Consider the following 24,443-nt stretch of genomic DNA (forward strand, 5'->3'; position numbering starts at 1 on the left):
GTCTACAAGAATCACTTTCTCTGTTTTGTGACTAAGCTCCAGAAAAATTTAGGTAACACAGCTACATTTAAAGCACCTTAAATATTTAGGATGTAGTTGAAATAAATTTACTTGGATCAGCCAATCTGAAAATGGTTATGGAGAGCCTACCAGAGCTGGAGTCTGTGATAGCAGAAAGCACACCAGACTAGACATCACTAGGCTTGGATTCTGGTGTGTACCCTTAGGTCAGTAAGGTATCTTGAATTGGCTTCCCAGTCTTGACATACAGGGGTTGGATATTAGACCAGTAGCCCTTGGACTATATTCTCAAGCCCTGACTCCTGGTGGGTTCTATAACGCCACCTTAGTTGGGGAAAGCCAAGTGGACTGAGCTCTGAACCTCGTGTCCCAACTGGTCAGAATAAGAGCAGCTTCATTTTAATCTGTCAAACCACTGAATGAGATTACAGATACGGTTCCTTCCAATTCAAAAATTCTAAGATAAAAGAAGTTAGACCAGGTCATATACCTGCTTGGGAGAAAAGGCATTTAATACATGAGGTAGAAAATACATGCCACTACTCCAGTGATACAGTAAGTGCCAAATAGAAAGTTATAAATTTGAGCCTAGGATGACATTGTATGCATATAGTTAATGAAAAAAAATTTATCAAGAAAAGAGAAGCTCAAGCTGTCAGCAGGAAAGGATCCATGGTATGAATATTGAAAAATGGATTGATTATTATAACTAGAGAAGGAGGGGATATATTAATTGTGAATTAAAGTAGCTTGCTTTTAAGAATGGCTAATATTTTCAGACTCATTAGAATATTCATATAGTAAGATGCTGGCTATTTTTAATATGAAATATTATAATTGTATTTCAGTAAGGATAAATTAAAAATGGAAATAGATCATGATGAAATATATTAGGAACAAGCATATATATTTATACATTTATGGACGAAGTCCTAAGACACTGTTTTATTACCTTCAATATAACAAATCATTATTGTTAATACCAAAACATTTGACTTAAATGCTGATTCCCTAAAAGACAGTGGTCGGACTCTCACTAAATGAAATTCTCTTCTAAAAACAGCCACATCTACTATTTTTTTTGTAAATGTTTTTCAACAAGGCAGCAAAAAGCTGCTGTGACCACTGGGATTTCCTTTTCACATACCTCACAGAGGTCCAGACTGAAAAGTATCAGAAAGGTTCTTTTTAGTGAAGGAGGTGATCTCAAGTTGTGCCCATGTCCCAAGTAGGGAGGAATACTAGAGGGTGTTGGGGGAGGCCTAGAGGAACTGGAGCTGACCTAAAATCCAAAGGGGAGCAGGACAGAAGAAGGTGGAGGCAAAGAGGAAAGCAGGGAATGGGCAGGGATCCAGGAAGCGAGAGAAGTAGGCATTTCAGCAGCAAAGGGTACCCTCAGGAGAGCAGTCAGTCTGACAGAAGTTACTAAGACTGAGCCAGAATCTTGGAGGGCTTTACATGGCAAATCTTTCAGAACTTCAAGAGCTTCTGTAAATTCAAGGACTCAGAGCCCTCTGATTAATTTAACTGGATCTTCCCAGCCACATACTGAGAATCAGCTCTAATGGTACCTACCTTTCTCCCTTGAAATTTATCAATATATGTGGGGAATTTTCTAATTCTTCCTAGGTTGTGGAAAAAGGAAGTTTTTTTTCAGTTATTGGTATATGTTGGGGGTGGGGCTGGGGGCATGTGCAAATATGCATGATATTACAGATATGTTTTAAACACCCTCATTGTAACCTAATGGGGTACCCTGTGTTCAGAATTTGTAAACCTTCTCCACAGTGGTCCTGCTCTTCCCTCCCAGAAGGTATTTCTTCTTTACATGGGTTCTATGAAAATCATGCCACTCTGTGTTGAGGTTTTTTTCTCTTTCATTTATTGTTAAAAAATGTAACAAAATTTAACTATGTATGCATGACCATAACTCTCCAGTTGTGATCAATGTCTATAGTTTGCAAAGTATCTTTTTCTCTTATACGTCTGAGTCAGCAGTTTTTCTCTGTTGCTGCCCAGTCTTCATCTTTAATGACTGCACCATAGTCATCAAACTTATGTAACATATACTATTAGCCTAAGATTCAATACTTGAAAGAAATTTATTTTTAACTAAGTCAAAAAGCACTTTTGTCTAGGAGGGCATCCAAGAACAGAATGGTAGATTGTAAAGCAGACTTACCAGTTCTTCATCCCCTTTTAGAGCCTGCTGTCTTTGTTTGCATGGATAACCCTGAACTTGTCCTCTCTGATGTCAAAGCCAAAACGTCTTTGACTTTTATGATTTGCACACTTTCACCACTTCTACCACCTCCACCTATACCCAAGTGACAGCTTTAATCCACATCCTACCCATTTCATACAATAGCTAGCTAAAATTTATATCATCAATAAGGTTAATAGGTGCTTTCACCAATTATAATAACACATTTCCTTGTTACTAATGTCACATCATCTTATGCATGAGGTAAAAATAGGCTGGTTTATAGACTAGTTTAATTAAATCTTATTCAAATGGGTAATGTCCTTCAAAGCAGTTTTTTGAGGGTGCCACCAACTTCTTCCACCCTCATACATTTCATTCTTCTAATCTCTTGCCACTTTCTCAAATTATAAGGAAGAGGCACAGCATCCTGTAATAGCCCTCTATCACACCTTATTCCTCTGAATATGTTTATGTTTTTCGAGCATAATGTTTATATATATATTTTTGATTTGTCAATCTGGGGTTGTTTAATTTGACTGGTAAATTCTAAAAGAGCATGAATTGTGTAGGTGTCACCTGCAGGTTTGAGATTGATGTTAAGTAATTATACTTCACTACCTCACATAGTCTTTTCTTTCTTCACTTTTCTATGCCATTCCATTTGTTTGATATACTTATAGTAATCTCTGTTGGCATTTGAAGGATAGAAGCACATGCCACTTCAAAGCTTCCTCTGCAGATAAAATGATGATAATAATACAACCTATTTTCAGTACTTTTATGGAGAAGTCAAAGCCCTTCACAGACATTAATTCATCTTTACAACAGCTGCCTTAGAGATAACTGAGGACAGGTATTATTGGCATTTTGCAAGTAGATGCTGAGGTAGACTGAGGAACTTTTAGCAAAAGCTATAGAATATTGCAGTGGAAAGTTCAGCTTTGCTTTCAGGGTTAGTGCTGAGGCCAACAGCATAAAACAACTTGCCCAGTATTCGACAGCCAGGCAGCAACAGATTGGGATGAGAAGCTGAGTCCCCAGACTCAGTCATCTTTGCCAGAGATAGCCATAATTCCCACTTTTGTGAATGTTTGTGGGGCATGCCAATGTCCACAGGAGGCAAGGCAGGGCCCCAGGAGTTGAAGGAAATAGAGCAAAGTAAATCAGCTCAGAGCAGCCTCTGGGACAGACTAGCATCCCCCTCTTTGAATATATATTTAAATATTTAAATCTGATACAGACTTGTTACACTGAAATGTTTGGTCAGTTCAACGCAGATCATTCATTTTGCCACTAATAATAATGTAAGTAGGTCACATTTTATGGATTTGGGCTGCCTTTTTATTTTGTAAGCCCAATATGTCCTCCTTTCCCCCCCCCCCCCACCGAAAGTAGCTCTGATTGGCTCTTTAACTGCAACATGGGGCCTGTGAGTAGGATTTAGTGTTAATGATGGAAGACATTAGAGAATTCTTTGTGACAAAGAGAAATAATAACAATTTTAGTTTACTTTGGAGAAGCCTGGACATTTGAAAGTGCTAATGTTGGGAGACATTTTCTAACTGACCTGATTAGCTTTGATTCCTCCAAACAGCAGCATTTTCTTGGTCTGACTGTTTTTCATACAGCAGGCTGAGTCAAAGCACAGGAATAGTGGAGATGGAAGAATAATTGAATATCGGAAGCCCCCTAATGACTTCCTACTCTAGTCCAAGGGCAAGGAGAACATGTGACTTCCGAGAGAGATGAAGATAAATGCTGCCACTTTCAAACAGAATTATAACAGCCCTTCCTTAGACATTTGGGTTCAAAAAAGGATTAGTTGTCAGGATGGAGAGGTTACCAGAGCTCACCTTGGGAGGAGTCTTCACCAGATCAGGATTTTGAGAGATAATGTCCTAAAAGAAAGCATAGGGCTTGTTATCAGAGCCATAAGTAGTAATGAATGTCTCCCTTTATCATTCTCCCAGGCACTAAGAAGTTCTGGTACATAATTCGGTTAATTTTCAGGTGTCTCTACATCCACAAGTGTAAATAACGGCTGTCCTTGGTGAACTTCAATAAGTTGACAAGGAGGGACTTCCTCCCATAGGCTAGGCCATGTGTACTGCATCTCATTCAGGCTCTTCCAAGAAGCTCTTATGCAGATTTCATAGGCTAGGACTTCTTCCTAAATTTGGCATGCCTTTTTTTCCATTTGAATTTATTTTAATGCACTTCAAATTAGTGAGCATTTCTTGATTTGATTCATTACTTAGGCTTTTGGGGAAAAAAGGGAATAAGATGAAAATATTCTTCTCCACAAGTTCTTAGCCTATTTCCTAAATTTTTCTCCAGGTTTTAATGTTGAATTTTAATACTGAAACACTTAAATAAATGTAATAATAAAACTTAATAATACAGTAATATCTATATACCTTTCACCCAGGTTTACCAACTGTTAACATTTTTCTACGTTTGGATTTCTTGCTGTGTGTATATATGTGTGTATTTTGCTTTCTGAACCAAATAAGAATATGTTGAAATGTGACATTTAACCTCTGAAATTCTTACATTTATATCTCCTAACAAGGACATTCTCCTATGTAACTATAGTGCCATTATCTATTCCAAAAAAATATAGTGTTGATAGAATAGAATCTATATTCATGTTGATTAATTTTCCCTGTAATACTCTTTTTTTTTTTTGGCTTTTTTGCCTTTTCTAGGGCCGCTTCTCGTGGCATATAGAGGTTCCCAGGCTAGGGGTCTAATTGGAGCTGTAGCTGCTGGCCTACACTAGAGCCACAGCAATGCGGGATCCGAGCCGTGTCTGTGACCTACACCACAGCTCACGGCAACGCTGGATCCTTAACCCACTGAGCAAGCCATGGATTGAACCCACAACCTCATGGTTCCTAGTCGGATTCGTTAACCACTGAGCCACAATGAGAACTCCACCCTGTAATACTCTTTATAACTTTAAAAAAAAAAACTATTAAAAAACTAAGCTTTGTATTTAGTTGTCATGTTTGTTTAGTCCCTTTTAATCCAGAAAAGCTCACCCACGTTTTTCATCTTCCTCAATGCTGACAGTTTTAGAAGAGCCCAGACCTGCTGACCTGTCAAGTGCCCCACATTCTGTGTCAGTCTGATAGATAAAACTTTTTGGCAAAAAATATTATAGTAAGTGATGTTGTCTTCATCCCAGCATCATATCAGGAGGCACATTCAGTTTGTCTTTTTACTGGTGATGCTAAGCTTGATCATTTGGTTAAGATGATACAAAGATCTATCTGCTGCCTTAAAAAAATAATGTTATTATTAAAATAACTACATGGGGTGGTACTTAGAGACTGTACACATCTTGCTCTGCTCCCCAACGTTTCACATCCTCTGAGGGTCCTTGCTTGAACCAGTTATTACATTGGAAACTGCATGGTGGTGCCTTGCTAATTCTCTAATTCGTTGCTCATTACTTAGTAGTTGGCAGGCTACTGTAAAGAGGAGTTTTTCCTCTCTCCGCATGCCTCTGGAAATTCTTTTTATTACTGAATGTATTATTTGCAGCACTCCCAGGATTATTCTTTTTCTCAAAGTGTCCTAATTTTAATTTTTTTGAGCACTGTCTTGCTTTCTGAAACAAGACGTTTCAGATTCACCCTGTACTTTGCCTGCCCTAAATAGCCAACTTTAATACAAAGTGTATGCTAAGGAAGCAGTCAAATCATTTGTAAATAGAAAAGAGAATTACTGATTTGGCCTGTAGTGGGTAGGAATCAAAGAGAGCTGTTATAGGCTAGAAGGTGATATTTGACTTTAGAGTTGAAGGATACAGAAATTATAGAAAGGACTGGGTATGTTCCAGAAGGAGGGTTCACATCAAAACTTTTCATGGGGGAGAAGCTCTGGATCTATTAAGTGAGTAGCAAGTAACATAGAGAGCTGGCAACTTGCTTATATGGGAGGAAGTAGCCAGATGATGAAGGGCCTTAAATGCCAGGCCAAGATGTTTAGAGTGGGAGGCAGGGAGGTTTTAGGCAACCAGAGTCCTTTAGTTATTTTTTCACATGGGAAAGTTATAGAATTCAGAGGAATGAAAAGGAGAGGTGAGGATTTGGAAGAAGTAGTACTGTTAGATTATCTGCTACATGTGCAGGAAGGAAACATTATATTCCTTATAGGATGGAATATATAGTCCTTTGGTAATTTTATATTAGGTTTGTTTCAATTTTGCATTTTCAGGGTTTTTATTTCTACAGTTCTGCTACATATCTCTAAGCTTTCAACTTGAAAGTCAGAGGACTAAGTATCTCACTGCTGAGCTTATCTGAGTGTTTTTTGATCCATTCCTATTATGAGGTGAAGTCATTTAAAATGTATTTGTTATGCTCACTTGGAATGCAATAGTGCCTTTATAACATGAGACTCAATCACTGCATATTTGCTGAAATGAAAGTTAGTATCTGTAACATTAATCCGAAAAAGAATGTTCTTCTGGAAAAAGAGGTAATTGAATCTTAAGTATGGTTCCTGCTTCTATAACCTAGATCTATACTGTCTAATCAATATGGTGACCACTAGCTACTTATGGCTCTTGGACACTTAAAATGTGATTTGTCCAAATTAAGATATGCTTAGTGGTAAATACACTAGATTTCAAAGACCTAGTATGAAAAAGTAAAATATCTCAATAGTAATTTTTATATTGGTAACATGTTAAAATGATAATATATTAGGTATTTTGGCTTAAATAAATATAAAATGGTGCACTCTCAAAGCCTTTATTCTACATAATGTTGAAAGTTCTAGCCAGAAGAATCGGGGCAAGAATAAGGAATAAAAGGCATCCAAATTGGAAAGGAAAAAGTAAAACTATTACTCTTTGCAGATGATGTGATATTCATGAAGAAAACCATAAAGACCACCAACAAATTGTCAGAATAAATGAATTCAGTAAAGATGGAAAATACAAAAACCACTATTTTAAAATCTGTTGTGTTTCTATACACTAATAATGAGTTATCAGAAAGAGAAACTAAAAAAATCTCATTTATAATTTGATCTAAAAAAATACCTAGGAATAAATTTATCCAAGGAGGTGAAAGATCTCTACACTAAAAACACTACAAAGCATTGTTGAAAGAAATTTAAGAAGACTAAAATAAATGGAAAGATATTCTATGCCCATGGATTGGAATAATTAATATTGTTAAAATGTCCATACTACTCAAAACAATCTACTGATTCATTGCAATCTCTATCAAAATTCCCATGACATTTTTCACAAAAAATAAGATGACCAATCAAAATTTGTATAGAACTACAAAAAGCTCAAATAGTCAGAGCACTCTTAAGAAGAACAAAGTTGGAGGATGGGGACTTTCAATCAAGTGCAGTTCACAGTTTTGTAAGGAGCTTTATTTGAACTCAAAACTAAACATGTGAGATAGTGAAAGATTAAGTGATTTGCCTGCAGTAGCATTAAAGATGGGGAAACTGAGGCCCAGAGAAATTAAGTGACTTGGTGAAGCTTACATGATTGTTAAGTATCTACACTGGAAATTTAAGTCTAGGCATGATGTAATCAAAAACAGTGCCCTCAAAGATGGGATTAAGATGGCAGAATAGAAGGACTGGAGCTTAACTTCTCTCCTAAAAACAACAAAATTTACAACCAAATGCTGAGCAATCTTCAACCAAATGGACCAGAAACTTTCAAAAAGTTATCCTACTTGAGAAGACAAAGAGGAGGCCAAATCAAGAGGTAGGAGGGGTGATTACATGTATAAGCAACCCCATACCTCCAGGATGGAGGTATGTCTCTAGTCCCATCCACGTTGCTGCAAATGGCATTATTTTGTTCTTTTTATGGCTGAGTAGTATTCCATTGTGTTTATATATACCACATCATCTTAATGCATTCATCTGTGGTTGGACATTTAGGTTGTTTCCATGTCTTGGCTATTTTGAATAGTGTGGCAATGAACATATGGGTACATGTATCTTTTTCAATGAAAGTTTTGTCCGGATATATGCCTAAGAGTGAGATTGCTGGGTCATATGGTAGTTTTATGTTTAGTTTTCTGAGGTACCTCCATACTGTTTTTCTGCAGTGGCTGTACCAATTTACATTCCCACCAAGAGTGCAGGAGGGTTCCCTTTTCCCCACACCCTCTCCAGCATTTGTTATTTGTTGACTTGTTAATAATCGCCATTCTGACTGGTATGAGGGGGTACCCTGTAGTAGTTTTGATTTGCATTTCTAATAATTAGTGATGTTGAGAAGTTTTTCATGTGCTTATTGGCCATCTGTATATCTTCTTTGGAGAAATGTCTATTTAGGTCTTTTGCCCATTTTTCAATTCGGTTGTTGGGTTTTTGTTTTTTTTTTTTTTTTTTTTGCTGTTGAGTTGTGTGAGTTGTTTGTATGTTTTAGAAATTAAACATTTGTCCATTGCATCATTTGAAACTATTTTCTCCCATTCCATAGGTTGTCTTTTTTTTTTTTAAAGCTTTTCCTTTGCTGTGGAAAAGCTTGTCAGTTTGATTAGGTCCCATTGGTTTATTTTTGTTTTTATATCTGTTGCCTTGGGAGACTGACCTAAGAAAACATTTGTGCAGTTGATGTCAGAGAATGTTTTGCCTATGTTCTCTTCTAGGAGTTTTATGGAGTCTTGTCTTATATTTAAGTCTTTAAGCCATTTTGAATTTGTTTCTGTGCATGGTGTGAGGGTGTGTTCCAGTCTCATCGATTTATATGCAGCTATCTGGTTTTCCCAGCATCACTTGCTGAAAGACTGTCTTTTCCCCATTTTTTTTATTTTTTTGCATTGCAATGCATTATTTTTTTCTGACGCCACACCTAGCACAGTGGCAGGTGATTAAGCATAGAAAACACACTTAAAATCCCGAATGGGGCTAGGGAAGGTTGGGTGAGAAACAGATTAGGAGTTTGGGATTAACAATATACACATTACTACATATAAAGTAGGTAAACAAGGACCTACTCTGTGGCAGAGGGAGCTTTTCTCAGATTTTTGTTGTGTTGGTTTTTTACTTTTTTTCCACTGTACAGCATGGGGACCAAGTTACTCATACATGTATACATAATTTTTTCTCCCATTGTCATGTTGCAGTGTAAGTATCTAGACCTAGTTCTCAGTGCTACAAAGCAGGATCTTACTGTAAATCCATTCCAAGAGCAATAGTTTGCATCCGTTAACCCCAAGCTCCTGATCCCTCCCACTCCCTCCCTCTCCCCCCGGATAGCCACAAGTCTATTCTACAAGTGCATGATTTTCTTTTCTGTGGAAAGGTTCATTTGTGCTGTATATTAGATTCCAGGTATAAGTGATATCATATGGTATTTGTCTGTCTTTCTGACTTATTTCACTCAGGATGAGAGTCTCTAGTTCCATCCATGTTGCTGCAAATGGCATTATTTTGTTCTTTTTATGGCTGAGTAGTATTCCATTGTGTATATACACCACATCTTCCTAATCCAGTCATCTGTCAGTGGACATTTGGGTTGTTTCTATCGTGGCTATTGGGAATAGAGCTACATTGGACATGCGGGTGCATGTGTCTTTTTTAAGGAAAGTTTTGTCCAGATATATGCCTGAGAGTGGGATTGCTGGGTCATATGGTATTTTTACATATAGATTTCTTAAGTACCTCCATACTGTTCTCCATAGTGGTTGTACCAGCTTACATTCCCACCAACAGTGCAGGAGGGTTCCCTTTTCTCCACACCCCCTCCAGCATTTGTTATCTGTGGACTTGTTAATGATGGCCATTCTGACTGGTGTGAGGTGGTATCTCATGGTAGTTTTGATTTGTATTTCTCTAATAATCAGTGATGTTGAACATTTTTTCATGTGCTTGTTGGTCATTTGTATATCTTCCTTGGAGAAATGTCTGTTTGGGTCTTTAGCCCACTTTTCCATTGGGTGGTTGGCTTTTTTGCTGTTGAGTTGTAAAAGTTGCTTGTATATTCTAGAGATTAAGCCCTTGTCCATTGCATCATTTGAAACTATTTTCTCCCATTCTGTAAATTGTCTTTTTGTTTTCTTTTGGGTTTCCTTTGCTGTGCAAAAGCTTGTCAGTTTGATTAGGTCCCATGGGTTTATTTTTGCTCTTATCTCTCTTTGGGAGACTGACCCGAGAAAATATTCATGAGGTTGATGTCAGAGAATGTATTGCCAATGTTCTCTTCCAGGAGTTTGATGGTGTCTTGTCGTATATTTAAGTCTTTCAGCCATTTTGAGTTTATTTTTGTGCATGTTGTGAGGGTGTGTTTTAGTTTCATTGATTTGCATGCAGTTGTCCAGGTTTCCCAGCAATTCTTGCTGAATAGACTTTTTCCCACTTTATGCTCTTGCCTCCTTTATCAAAGATTAGTTGACCATAGGTGTCAGGGTTTATTTCGGGGTTCTCTAGTCTGTTCTATTGGTCTGTATGTCTGTTTGGTACCAGTACCACACTGTTTTGATGACTGTGGCTTTGTAATATTGCCGGAAGTCTGGGAGAGTTATGCGTCCTGCTTGGCTTTTTGTTCCTCAGAATTGCTTTGGAAATTCTGGGTCTTTTGTGATTCCATATAAATGTTTGGATTGTTTGTTCTAGTTCTGTGATTTTTCCCATTTTATACTCTTGCCTCCTGTGTCAACGATTAATTGACCGTAGGTGTCTGGGTTTATTTCTGGGTTCTCTAGTCAGTTCCATTGGTCTGTATAAGTTTTGGTACCAGTACTACACTGTCTTGATTACTGTAGCTTTGTAATATGGCCTAAAGTCTGGGAGAGCTATGCCTCCTGCTTGGTTTTTGTTTCTCAGGATTGCTTTGGCAATTCTGGATCTTTTATGGTTCGATATAAATGTTTGGATTGTTCTAGTTCTTTGAAAAATGTCATGGCTAATTTGATAGGGATTGCATTGAATGTAGATTGCTTTGGGTAGTATGGCGATTTTTACGATGTTAATTCCTCAGGCCAGGAGCATGGAGTATCTTTCCATTTCTTCGAATCCTTTTTAATTTCCTTGATTAATGTTTTAGTTCTTAGCATATAAGTCTTTTTCACCTCCTTGGTCAGATTTATTCCTAGGTCGTTTGCTTTTTCTGCTAATGAAGTTTGAGTCACATTTTCTTAATGTACATCCATTACTCCAAATAGGCTAAGAATCTCCAAAGAACAATTGATAGATATAGCACATATAGTAGTTCCATTATGTCTGAAGTAGTTAATGGACATCCAATATGTGTGACTTAACTCCTAGAACTTAACCTAATATTTCAGGATGATAGGGAACCTTGAGATTCATCATAATTGGTTCATTAAACATGTCTGTGTGGTAGAGGCAGTATTCCTTTAAGTTTTAGAGTGGTTCTTTTCAGTCTAAGTCATTCGTTACGCTACTCCATCAGGCTGCTGACAGTTCTACCCTTCAGGAAAATAGTCCAGCATAAGTTCTCTTTCTAGAGCTCTTCAAAGTATTGCTTTAACCTCCCTTAGTTAAATCTAACAACTTTTATGATCATCGAAGCCTGTGAATTTAACCTCCATCATCTGTAAATTGAAGATAAAAACCCACTATACGTTGAATACTGTAAGTGTCCAGGTAATGTCTTGAATGAATGAAAATTGTTCCATCTCAAATACCACCTCTTTGCATAGCATATCCCAGGCAAAGCTCATTCATGCCCTCAGTTTTATTGCTTTTTAGAAACAGTTGCATTGCTTTGTAAGATAAACAGTGTCAATCCACAGATTCTTGGGAAGCCAGCCCATTTGGGGATGTCTGGGGTACCCCATCCCAGTAGATAATACAGCCCATCCAGGCTCCATCCTCATTAGGGCCTGCCTCATGCTTCCATCCTATCTCCTGAATTAGACTGTCTCTACATCTTTTCCTTTTACTAAAATGTAAAATCCCTGCAGACACACACACTTCATGTTGTTACCCCTAGTGCCCAATACTGTTTCCTATCACCTTAGTAAATATCTGTCAAACAAATAAGTTTGTTCATGCATGTCGATGACACCTGAAATCATGTTAAGTATCACACAAAACCTAGCCTGGCAAAGTTTATTTCATTCTATCTCTCAGCTGGCTATAAACTAGTCACTTGAAATAAGACAGCTGCCAGTTGTTCAAAACACAACATCTCTTTTTTTTTCATTTTAAAAGACTAATAAGGTAGAAGAGGAAAATCTGATCTACTCTATTGACAGAATAACAGAAGAAGGCAAAAGGGATAAAATTTCTTGAATACTTATTAGGTGTTAGAATTTTATATATTCCATACAACTTCTCTGTGACATAGCTATTATTATATACATGTTGCATATGAGGAAACTGAACCCAAAAGGTTAAATAACTGAGTTCATAAGCTGGAGAATAGTAGAGCCAAAGTGTGAACCTAAGTCTGACTTACTAACCTCATCATGATGGGATTCATAGTTTTTGACAGTGAAATGTCTTCTCTGTAAAAGAACCTGAACAGAATAATCCCACATGTGCTGAGGCAACATATGTTTCCCAGTCTTGCTTTCCAAGGCTTGAAAGCATCAGAGGGCTCCAAAGTACTTTTACTCTCTGTCAACCAGTTCTAAAGAGCACAGCTCCCTCAATTAGCTTGCAGAGTTAGGGTGGGCTGGAAGCACGGACAAATAGCCCTACCTTCTTTCTTCCAACTGGCAGGAAAAGAGCTGAATACTTGAACTCTACCCATTTGCCAGCTTCTGCTTTGTAGTCTTCAGTCTTTCCATCTTTGGAGCAAAGCTGTAGAACATCACTGAAAGTAAGAGAGTATTAAGTGCCCAATTCTCATCCCTTCCTTTGGGAAAAAAAAACCAGTTTGAGATAATGGATGAAAATTATAAAATCAATTAATGTTTGTCATATTTTAAGTTCTTCTGTTTCTCTAAAATATGAAAACCCCAGAGTCAGGCTATGCCTCTAATAAAACTCCTAATATAACTCACATTAAGTTTCACTGGAACAGGAACTTAACTAACCCTTACCAGCTGGTGTTCTTACTGTCATTAGATTACAGTTGTCCTTAAAACGATGATGATGTCTTTGAAGCAAATAGATGAGATACAACTTTTATACTCAGAGCAAGCAATTTTAGGTTATGTTATCATACATTACATGGTTGCTTATAGTTTTACACATAGCTATCACTTGTATTTTTTCGTCTATACTTAAAAACAGGGCTTGATTTCAGTGACTGGTTGGCTTAGAAAACCTAAGTTTAGCTCTGCTGTACTCTCTGCAAACAAGAGGGGGGATTAAATCTAAATGTTCTAAATGTTGAATTGAAACTAAATGTTCAGCCAGCTAAAGTTTTGAACAAGTCCTCTGGGGTAGAAATGAAGCAATTTGTGAAGGAGTGACATCATCAAGATGGAGATACAGGTCATTCCCAACTTCAGTCCCCTTATAAGAAGAGCAGAGAACAACTATCCATATACAAGACTCCATTGTGAGTCCTAGAACACAGGGGTAAGGCTGAAGCACCCCTACCTCTCAGCTCCCTTTCCATAGAGACCAAAATGGACCACATCAGAAAAGTAAAAGGAACAGCTACTCTCTGACCACACCACCCTATCTCAGGCTGGGTCCCCAGGCCTACAGTACCTCCAGGGAAAAAAAAGGAAAGTCCAGGTAGAAACCCATGTCCTCCAGCATCATAGCTCGTATCTCAGGAGGCCTTCTCGGGTATTTCCTTATGGGAATCTAGGGAGAATTGGAGATGTGACTGTGACAGAGAAGAAGGAAAGGACTTATGGTAATCCATGCTAAGATTTTTGGCAGAGTTACTACTCCCAGTGGTGCCCAAGTAGAAGTTCCAACCAGCAGCTTTGCTTATGTGTAATGCCAAGATGGTGGTCCATTCTGGCCAAAGAATTTGGTAGGACACAAAGCCGCCTGATTCAGAACTCTAGACAACCAGCCTTGCCAGCTGTGGAGCCTGTTCTGCCACTCCTCCTGGATGGAAAAGCTGATTCACAGCCCTACCCATTGCTAAATACAGCCTCCAGCCCTTTGTGACCAAAAACATAACCAGAGCTCAGTGGAATCTGTATGGCCCATCTTGCAACCCCAATTACAGCAGCACTTAAGTGGAAAGCCAGGCCATGGAACTTGGTGTGTGATTTTGCCTAATTTGGTTCCCAAATAAGAGATGTGCCAGCCTTGAGGCCTTTCCAGTGGCCCTGCCCAGGCAGGGAAACTAATTCATAGCCCTCCCCACTGTGAAATATAGCCTTCAACACATCCAACCAAGAAATCTAACTAAGCACATTGGAAACTACAGAGAGCACAGCTAGTAGCTCCCCGCCGTCATCTATGGCACAAAGCCAGTGATTTTTGTATGGACAGAGGACCTGGTGCACAATCCTACCTAATTTGGGTCCTTAAGCAATAGGCTGTGCTGACCATGGGTCTACTCATTTGTTCTGCTCAAGCAGGGAGGACAAACTCATAGCCCCAACTACTGCTTAGTACCCAGTCCTGACCACCTAGGAAGCCTGACCAGAGAACCCAGGCAACCACACAGCCCCATCCTACAGCATCAGTTGGGCAAAGAACCAAGCCGGCAGTCCCATCCAACTATTGTCAGCCACAGCATTCCCCACAACCACAGAACTCAAGCAGTGGCCTGGCCCACAAAGAAGACCCTGATAGCAAGTCCTACCTGCTCAAGTATTCTACCAGCTTACACATCCAGATTTCAAAGCTGAGCTGCCACAATGAACATGTAAAGTCTAGAGAAAGAGACTTACTCAAATATGCAGACACCAATGTAAGAAATCAAGGACCAGGAAAACTCAGGTAAACATAACATTATCAATGGAAACTACTAAAGCTCCAATAACTGACCCTAAAGAAATGTAAATCTTTGAGCTGTCAAAAAATTCAGAATATCCTCTTAAAGACATTTAGCAAACTACAAGAATACATACAGACAACAGAATTAGGGGAAAAAATGCATGAACAAAACAAGAAATTCAAAGAAATAGAAATCATCAAAAATAAACCAAACACAAGTACAGCTGAAGAATATAATGACTGAAGACTTCAATAGAGAGCCTCAAAATAAGAATCAATCTTGCAAAAGAAGGAATCAGTTACCCAGAAGACATGACATTTAAAATGATCTAGTCAAGAGTTCCCATCGTGGTGCAGTTGTTAACGAATCCGACTAGGAACCATGAGGTTGCGGTTTCAATCCCTGCCCTTGCTCAGTGGGTTAAGGATCTGGCGTTGCCGTGAGCTGTGGTGTAGGTCGCAGACACGGCTTGGATCCCGTGTTGCTGTGGCTCTGGCTTAGGCTGGCAGCTACAGCTCTGATTCGACCCCTAGCCTGGGAACCTCCATATGCCGCGGGAGCGGCCCAAGAAATGGCAAGAAGACAAAAAAAATTAAAATAAAAAAATAAAAAATAAAATAAAATGATCTAATCAGAGAAGCAAAAAGAAAAAAATGAAAAAGAGTGAAGAAAGCCCCTGAGACTTATAGGACACCACCAAAAGAAACAATATCTGCATTGTAAGAGAAGAAAGAAAAGGGACAGAAAGTACATATAAAGAAAAATGGTTGAAAATTTCCCAAGTCTGTGGAGAGAAATAGACATACTGATCCCTGAAACCCAAATGGCCCCAAATAGATTAAACCAAATAGTTCTAAAAGTCAAAGACAAAGAATTTCTGAAGCAGATACAGAAAGCAACACATTACATACAAGAGAATTCCCATAAGGAAATTGGCACATTTCTCAACAGAAACTTTTCAGGCCAGGAGAGAATGGAATCATACATTTAAAATATTTGAAAGAAAAAACTGCAGAGGAAGGGACACTCCCAGACTCATTCTATGAGGCCACCATCACCTTGATACCAAAACCAGACAAAGATACCACAAAAAAAGAAAACTACAGGCCAGTTTCACTGATGAACATAGATGCAAAAATCCTCAACAAAATACTAGCAAACCTCATCCAACAATACATTAAAAGGATTGTACATCATGATCAAGTGGGATTTATCCCAGGGATGCAAGCATTCTTCAATATCCGCAAATCCATCAGTTTGATACACCACATTAACAAACTGAAGAATAAAAACCATATGACCTTCTCAATAGACACAGAAAAAGCCTCTGACAAAATCCAACGCCCATTTCTGATAAAAATGCTTCAGAAAGTGGGCAGAGAGGGAACCTACCTCAACATAAGAAAGACCATATATGACAAACCCAGAGCTAACATCATTCTCAGTGGTGAAAAGCTGAAAGAATTCCTGCTGAGATCAGGAACAAGACAAGGATATCTGCTCTTGCCATTACTATTCAACATAGTTTTGGAAATCCTAGCCACAGCAGTCAGAGGAGTAAAGGAAATAAAAGGAATCCAAATTGGAAAGGAAAAAGTAAAACTATCACTATTTGCAGATGACATGATACTCTAGAGAATCCTAAAGACTCTACCAAAAAAAATGTTAGAGTTCATCCATGAATTTGGCAAAGTCACAGGATACAAAATTAACACACAGAAATCAATGGCATTTCTATATACTGACAGTGAAAGATCAGAAAGAGAAATTAGGGAAGCAATCCTGTTTACCATTGCATCTAAAAGAATAAAATACCTAGGAGTAAACCTACCTAAAGAGTATCCATGGGGAGCCTGGGGGTACACGTTCCTTTCTGCCAAGTTCTGGACACCCTAGCTTGACACAGTGAATGAGGTCAGAGTGTAAGAACATCTCTGAGCTTTGGTTTCTCCACCTGAAGAATTGATAAATAATGTCTACAAGAGGATTGTGGATTGGAGGGGATGCTGTGAGCACTCGGAGAGTTGTCACTAAGTAGATGACCACTGTGGTTATTTTGAAAAAAAAAAAAAACTATTTGAAAGAAAAAATCTGTCGATAAGAGGTTGAGATGGCAAAGTAGAAGGACTTGAGCTCACCTGCTCTCATGAAAACACCAAAATCATGAGTAACTGCTGAACAACCATCAACCAAAAAAAAAAAAAATGGAACCTACCAAAAAAGATATTCTATATCCGAAGACAAAGAAGAAGCTACAACAAGATTGTAAGAAGGGTGCTTTTATAATATAATCAAATCTTATACCCACCAGTCAGGTGGAAAATAATTACATCAGAAAGGTTATCTTACAGGAGTAAGAATTCTGAGTTGCACATCAGGTTCCCCAGCCTGGGGGTCTGGCATTAGGAAGAGAAGTCCCCAGAGCATTTGGCTTTGAAGGCCAGTGGAGCTTGAGTACAGGAGTTCCACAGGAGGAGGGAAAACAGAAACTCCACTCTTAGAGGGCACACATGAGGTTTCATGTGCAGTGAGACCCAGGGCAGATCAGTGTTTCCATGAGAACCTGGGCCAGACCTATCTGCAGGTCTTGGAGGGTCTCCTGGGGCAGTGGGTGTCAGCTGTGCTCTCTGTGGGGTTAGGAACAATGGTCGTGGAGGCCCCAGGGAATATTCATTGGCATGAGCTCTTTCAAAGGTTGCCATTTTGCCCCTCAACAACTTTAGGCCAAAACAACCAACGGGGGCAGGGGGTACATAGCCCACCCATCAGCAGACAGTCTGCCTAAAGTCATCCTAGCCCACAGCCACCTCTCATCTTATACCTGACTTTAAAATCAAAACCTAAAGTTAGCAGAAGGAAAGAAATCATCAAGATCAGAGCAGAAATAAGTGAAATAAGAAGTGATGAAAACAATAGAAAAGATCAATGAAACAAAAAGCTGGTTCTTTGAAAAAAAGCAACAAAATTGATAAATCTTTAGCCAGACTCATTAAGAAAAAAAGAGAGAGGGCTCAAATCAATAAAATTAGAAATGAAAAAGAAGTTACAACTGACACCACATACAGTGGTTCATAAAAGACTACTACAAGCAACTATCAGTCAATAAAATGGACAACCTAGAAGAAATGTACAAATTCTTAGAAAGGTACAACCTTCCAATACTGAGCCAGGAAGAAATAGAAAATATGAACAGACCAATCACAAGTACTAAAATGGAAACTGATTTTAGAAACTTCCAGCAAACAAAAGTTCAGGGCCAGATGGCTCTACAGGCGAATTCTATCAAACATATAGAAAAGAGTTAACACTTACCCTTCTGAAAACTCTTGCAAAAAATTACAGAGGAAGAAACCTCCCCAAACTCATCCTATGAGGCTACCATCACCTCGATACCAAAACAAGACAAAGATACCACAATAAAAGAACAATATAGGCCAATATCACTGATAAACATAGACGCAAAAATCCTCAACAAAATACCAGAAAACTGAATCTAATAATACATCAAAATTATCATACACCATGGTCAAGTGGGCTTTATCCCAGGGGTGTAAAGATTCTTCAGTATCTACAAATTAATCAGTGTGATACACCACATTAACAAAATGATGAATTAAAAAAACATGATCATCTCAGTAGATGCAGTAAAAGCTTTTCACCAAATTCAACATGCATTTTTTATAAAAACTCTCCAGAAAGCTGGCATATTGGGAACCTACCTCAACATAATAAAGGCCATTTTTGACAAACCCACAGCTAATACATTCGCAGTGGTAAAAAGCTGAAAGCATTTCCACTAAGATTGGTAAAAAGACAAAGAAATCAATTTTTACTAGTTTTATTCAACATAGTTTTGGAAGTCCTAGCCATGGCAATCAAAGAAGAAAAAGAAAAGGAATCCAGATTGGAAAAGAAGTAAAATTGTCACTCTTTGTAGATAACATTCTACTATAATCATGGAAAATTAATCTATTAATATATAATCAGTGGAAAATCCTGAAGATGCTACCAGAAATATATTAGAGTTCATCAATGAATTATGTAAAGGTGCAGGATACAAAATTAATACATCCTTATACATAAACTACAAAAGATCAGAAAGAGAAATCAAAGAAACAATCCCATTTACCATCACATAAAAAAGAATAAAATACCTTGAAAGAAACCTACTAATGGGCAGAAGATCTGTACTCTGAAAACTATAAGATGCTAATTAAAGAAATTGACAGTGATGGAGTTCCCGTCGTGGCGCAGTGGTTAACGAATCCGACTAGGAACCATGAGGTTGTGGGTTCGGTCCCTGCTCTTGCTCAGTGGGTTGACGATTCGGTGTTGCCGTGAGCTGTGGTGTAGGTTGCAGACACAGCTCGGATCCTGCGTTGCTGTGGCTCTGGCGTAGGCCAGTGACTACAGCTCGGATTCAACCCCTAGCCTGGGAACCTCCATATGCCGCAGGAGCGGCCCAAAGAAATAGCAAAAAGACAAAAAAAAAAAAAAAAGAAATTGACAGTGAGCAAAAGATGAAAAAAAAATACCATGTTCTTGGATCGGAAGAATCAATATGGTCCAAAGCAATCTATAGTTTCAGTGCAATCCTGACCAATTTTATTTCACAGAACTACAACAACAGATTTTAAATTTATGAAAACACAAAGGATCCTGAATAGCCAAAGCAATCCTGAGAAAAGAAAAATAGAGTTGGAAGAATCAGTTCGCTGACTTCAGACTATACTACAAAGCTACAGTCATCAAAACATTATCATACTGGTATAAAAACAGAAATATAGACCAACGAAATGGGATAGAAAACAGAGAAATAAACCCATGCAACTATGGTCAATTAATCTCCAACAAAGGAGGCAAGAATATATAATGAAGAAAAGAGAGTCTCTTCAATAAGTGGTTCTGGGAAAACTAGACAGCTACATTTAAAATTATGGAATTAGAACATTCTCTAACACCATACAGAAAAATAAACTGAAAATGGATTAAAAACCTAAATGTAAGGTCAAATACTATAATACTCTTATAGGAAAACCTAGGCAGAACACTCTGACATAAATCATAGCACTATCTTTAATATCTTTTTGAATCCACCTCCTAGAATAATGAAAATAACAACAAAAAGAAATAGCACCTAATTTAACTCAAAAGCTTTTGCAAAGCAAAGGAATTCATAAATAAAATGAAAAAACCCACAAAATGGGAAAAATATTTGCAAACATAGCAATTGACAAAGGATTTATCTCTAAAATATACAAAAATTCATTCAGCTCAATATCAAAAAGGCAAACAATCCAATTAAAAAATGGGCTTAAGATCTAAATATATTTCTCCAAGGAAGATATACAGATGTCCAAAAAGCACATAAAAAGATGTTCAGTATCACTAATTATTAGAGAAATGCAAATCAAAACTATAATGAGGTATATCATTTTACACCAGTCAGAATGGCCATCATCAAGAAGTCTACAAACAATAAATGCTGGAGCAGGTGTGGAGAAAAGGGAACCTTTCCACACTATTAATGGGAATGTTTATCACCACTAGACCTGCCATGCAAGAAATGCCAGAGGGAGCTCTTCAAGCAGAAATAAAATGTTGCTATTTTAGATCATAAAATCTGATAAATATAGGTATAAAACTTCCTGGTATTGTAATAATCAAAGTCAGATTCTCTAATGGTGATGCATAATTCTCTTATAACTCTAGTTTAAAAATTAAAATGTATAATGTATTTACCAAACCACAACTCCAATAATCTCTTATTGCATACACAATATCTAAAAATATGTAAATTGTAACATGTGAGGAGAAGGGGAGGAGTAAATGGTAAAGTTTATGAATGCTATTTCAGTTCAGTTTTTGTCAGCTTGAAATAGAATGTTAACAATATAAGGTAGCTTATATGTAAGCCTCATGATAACCATAGAAGAAAAAATCTGTTACATAAAAGATCATGATAAAGTGAAAGCAAACCAGTATAATAAAGTCATCATCACAAAAGATAGCAGGAGAAGAAACAAGGAACAATGGAGCCACAAAACAGTCAGTTAACAAAATGTCATGTCCTCATCCATCAATAATTACTTTAAGCATAATGGATTACATTCTCCAAAGACACAAAATTGGCTGAACGGCTTTAAAAACAATATCCAGTAACATACTGCCTACAGCAGACACACTTTAGCTTTAAAGAGAGACTAAGTCTGAAAGGAGGGGAAAAGATATTTCAAGCAAATGGTAGCCAAGAAAAAGCAAAGGTAGCTACACTTGTATCAGACAACATAGAAGTTAAGCTAAAAATGATTGAGACAAAGAATGTCACTATATAATGATAAAGGGGTTAATCCATCAAGAAGATATACCAATGTAAATATTTATGTAGCCACCCAACATTAGAACACCTAAGTATATACAGCAAATAATAACAACTATAAGAAGAAATAAAGAGCAATAAAATAACAATTAGGGACTTTAATACCCAACTCTCAATATTGGGTAGATCATCCATACAGAGAATCAATATGGGAACAGTGGATTTGAACAATACTGTTGACCAAGTGAAAGTAATATATATATGTGTGTGTGTGTATATATATATATATAGAACACTGTCTCCAACAGCAATATACACATTCTTCTCAAATGCATACAGAACATTTTCTAGCATAGATTATATGTTAGGCCACAAGACAAGTCTTAGCAAATTCACAAACCTGAAATCATACCAAATATCTTTTCTGACCTCATTGGTACAGGAGGAAAACTGGAAAATTCATGAATACATGGAAATTAAACAATGCTCTCCTGAACAACCAATAGATCAAAGATGAAATTGAGAAATAAAAAAGTATTGAGGCAAATGAAAAGTGGAAACAATAGAGTTCACCTATCCCACATTTTATAGATGTCTATCAAAGTATGTGCTTAATTGCTTTTTGGTAACTATTGACAAAGTCATTCTGGAAAAAGGTTTGCTCTCACTAAGTTTTTGTTTTTATTTTCCTACAGCAAATCACACGCTTAGTTTTGGAACACTGGTCAGTACTTCCAATACCTACGATGGATCTGGTGTTGTGACTGTGGAAACGGACCGTCCCCTCCTCTGGACCATGGCTATCAAAAACTGACCCACTGACTAACACCCAAAGCTGTGCCTCTGACTTACCTCATTTGCCAACAACTTCTTGCTCAACAAGAACAGTTTACCTTGGGTGGCAGGAATCTAAACCTGTCACCGGGAAGCCCACTAGTTTTAAAGGTGTTAATGTTTGGATGATCCATGTAACATACATGACAGATCTCAGTTTCACAGTGGGGAAGAAATCATTATTTGTTAAGAAAATAAAGTAGCTCTGTTATATTCAGTTAGAAGACTAATGTGGATCATTCCACTCCAAAACACAGTATTGATTATTCTTATTGATCATTCCATTTATCCTAGGAAATTGTTTTTAATTTTGAAAGCTCTGTTGAGGCTCCTTGGTATCCAGCACATAAACCTCCTCTTGTTCATCCTTAAATACTAAACCCCAAGGCTAGTAGATCTCTCTATATTATATGTATTCCCTTTCACTGAAAAAAAATATTCCTTCCAGCTTTGGATGTTAGACTTGCACCATTTTATTCTGGCTTTAACTGTCTTTGGTATTACCTTTTGGTATTACCTTTTTTATAAATAAAAAATGATTGGCCTCATCATTAAAATTTAAACAGGTAGTTATATAAGCTATAGGTGAAAAGAGAAGTGGCATAAAAGGTAAATGACAGTTCATAAAGCCCTGCTGACATATTCACCCCAAAGTCAGTTTCTTCAGTGAGTGTGCCTTGCTTTAGTGGAGTAACTGATCAAAGTGGCCCTCAGTGCCGTTGCAACACAGACTGAAAACATTGTACGTAAGAAACTTAAGCATAAAAATGGAATCATTTCTGACATACTTCAGACTGAAAAAAAAAATACTGATTCTTAGACCATATGTTTATTCAGATGACCAGAAAATGAGTTTGACAGCCCAGGGGGATAAGCAGCCTGAGTCTGAAAGCCTGCATTCTTCGCTCAGTCTAGACATTCTCCTAAATTCCCAGAACCCTCCTCCTGAGCAAGAAAATGGAAGGGGCCAACTGACAGGGCCTGATGTTCCTTCTCACACTCAGACACTAGATACACAAATGGCAGTGAGTAAACTGTTGATATACCTAGTTAGTGACTCGTGAGTTAAACTCCCTGGGGTACTACAAGTTTTGTTTACAGTGAGACCCTCTATTATCTCCTTACCCTCTTCTGTCCTATTAACTAAACCAAATCTTACCATGATGCAAGGTTACTTGGTCCAGTGGCTTTATGTCCACACAAACCCATGTTGCTGTAAGGCAAGGAACCAGCAGCTCTCTTCTTTTTGGTGCTATGAGTGAGCGGTGCAGTGTACGTGTAGAATGAAAGCAGGATCAGTTGAACTAGCATGTAGTTGTGCATAGTTAATCATTAGAGATAATTTTTATTTATGCAAATATATGTGAAATTGCATCAACATGTCAAATAAAAATATTTAGTTATCAATGTGCCTGCCTTTGGTCAGTTTTTAAGAAAACCCATTTTCTTTCCTGTATTTTATCATGACAAAATAAAAATAATCATCATCAATGTCTCTGTACCCCCAAAAAAAGAAAAAAAAAAGGATGGTTAATAGCTATATAGTACTTCATGCACCTGATTTTGGAGAGCAGCTCAGTGTGGTTGTTAATACTTTCCCTAACCCCCAGGGAAGTGACTTTCTTGAGCACATGTGCTGCATGTTTACACTTAACCTCTCAGGACCTGTTGCCTCATCTATAAAATAGGGATTAGAGGCAGCACCTATTTACCTTGTAGGACTTAGGAAGGAAGGAAGGACAGGCAGGCAGATTGCTCTCCAAGCTCTTTATAGCTAGAGAAAAGGACCAGCAGAGGGAACTGCCAAGGTGGTAGACAAAGGGAAGAAAACTGGGGAAGTTAAGAGAAGGGATCAGAGCACAGGTCAAAGCCCAGATTGGCCTTCAGTGCTGTGGTGGGAGGCCCGACCCTAGGCCTGGCTGCCTCATCTCAGCGCAGATGTAGAGCCCAGAGCTCCTGTCCCTGGGCTGCCTCCTTCCCATACCCAGCAGAGACAACTGTAGGGAAGCCAGCAGAAAGCTTAGTTCAGTCAAGAACTGGCTCTTTCTTTGGCACAATTAACTCTGAGCCTCTAGCAGGAAAACTTCAGACCCCCAAACCACTGCCCCAGAGAGTGCCTGTGCCGAAGGAAGCTAGAAAGCAGGAAGGGAGCAGTGAGGAAGGGTGTGGTGCTCCCACAACCTGTTACTACTTTCTGGTTCACTTACAAGTTTAGGCTCAGTTGTTACCTATTCATTGATAGA

General features: G+C 38.0%; 1 protein-coding gene across 1 annotated transcript in view; it reads left to right on the forward strand.

The window, feature by feature from the left end:
- TPK1 (thiamin pyrophosphokinase 1) overlaps window positions 1-22,417 on the forward strand; it is a 380,863-nt gene extending 358,446 nt beyond the window's left edge. The window contains exon 9 of the mRNA XM_047752062.1: window positions 22,062-22,417. Coding sequence (XP_047608018.1) covers window positions 22,062-22,180 — 119 coding nt within the window. The 3' untranslated portion in view covers window positions 22,181-22,417. The remainder of the gene's footprint in view (window positions 1-22,061) is intronic.
- The last annotated feature ends 2,026 nt before the right edge of the window (window positions 22,418-24,443 follow it).

This window comes from Phacochoerus africanus, chromosome 11 (genome assembly GCF_016906955.1).
Source record: "Phacochoerus africanus isolate WHEZ1 chromosome 11, ROS_Pafr_v1, whole genome shotgun sequence".
Taxonomy (NCBI): Eukaryota; Metazoa; Chordata; class Mammalia; order Artiodactyla; family Suidae; genus Phacochoerus; species Phacochoerus africanus.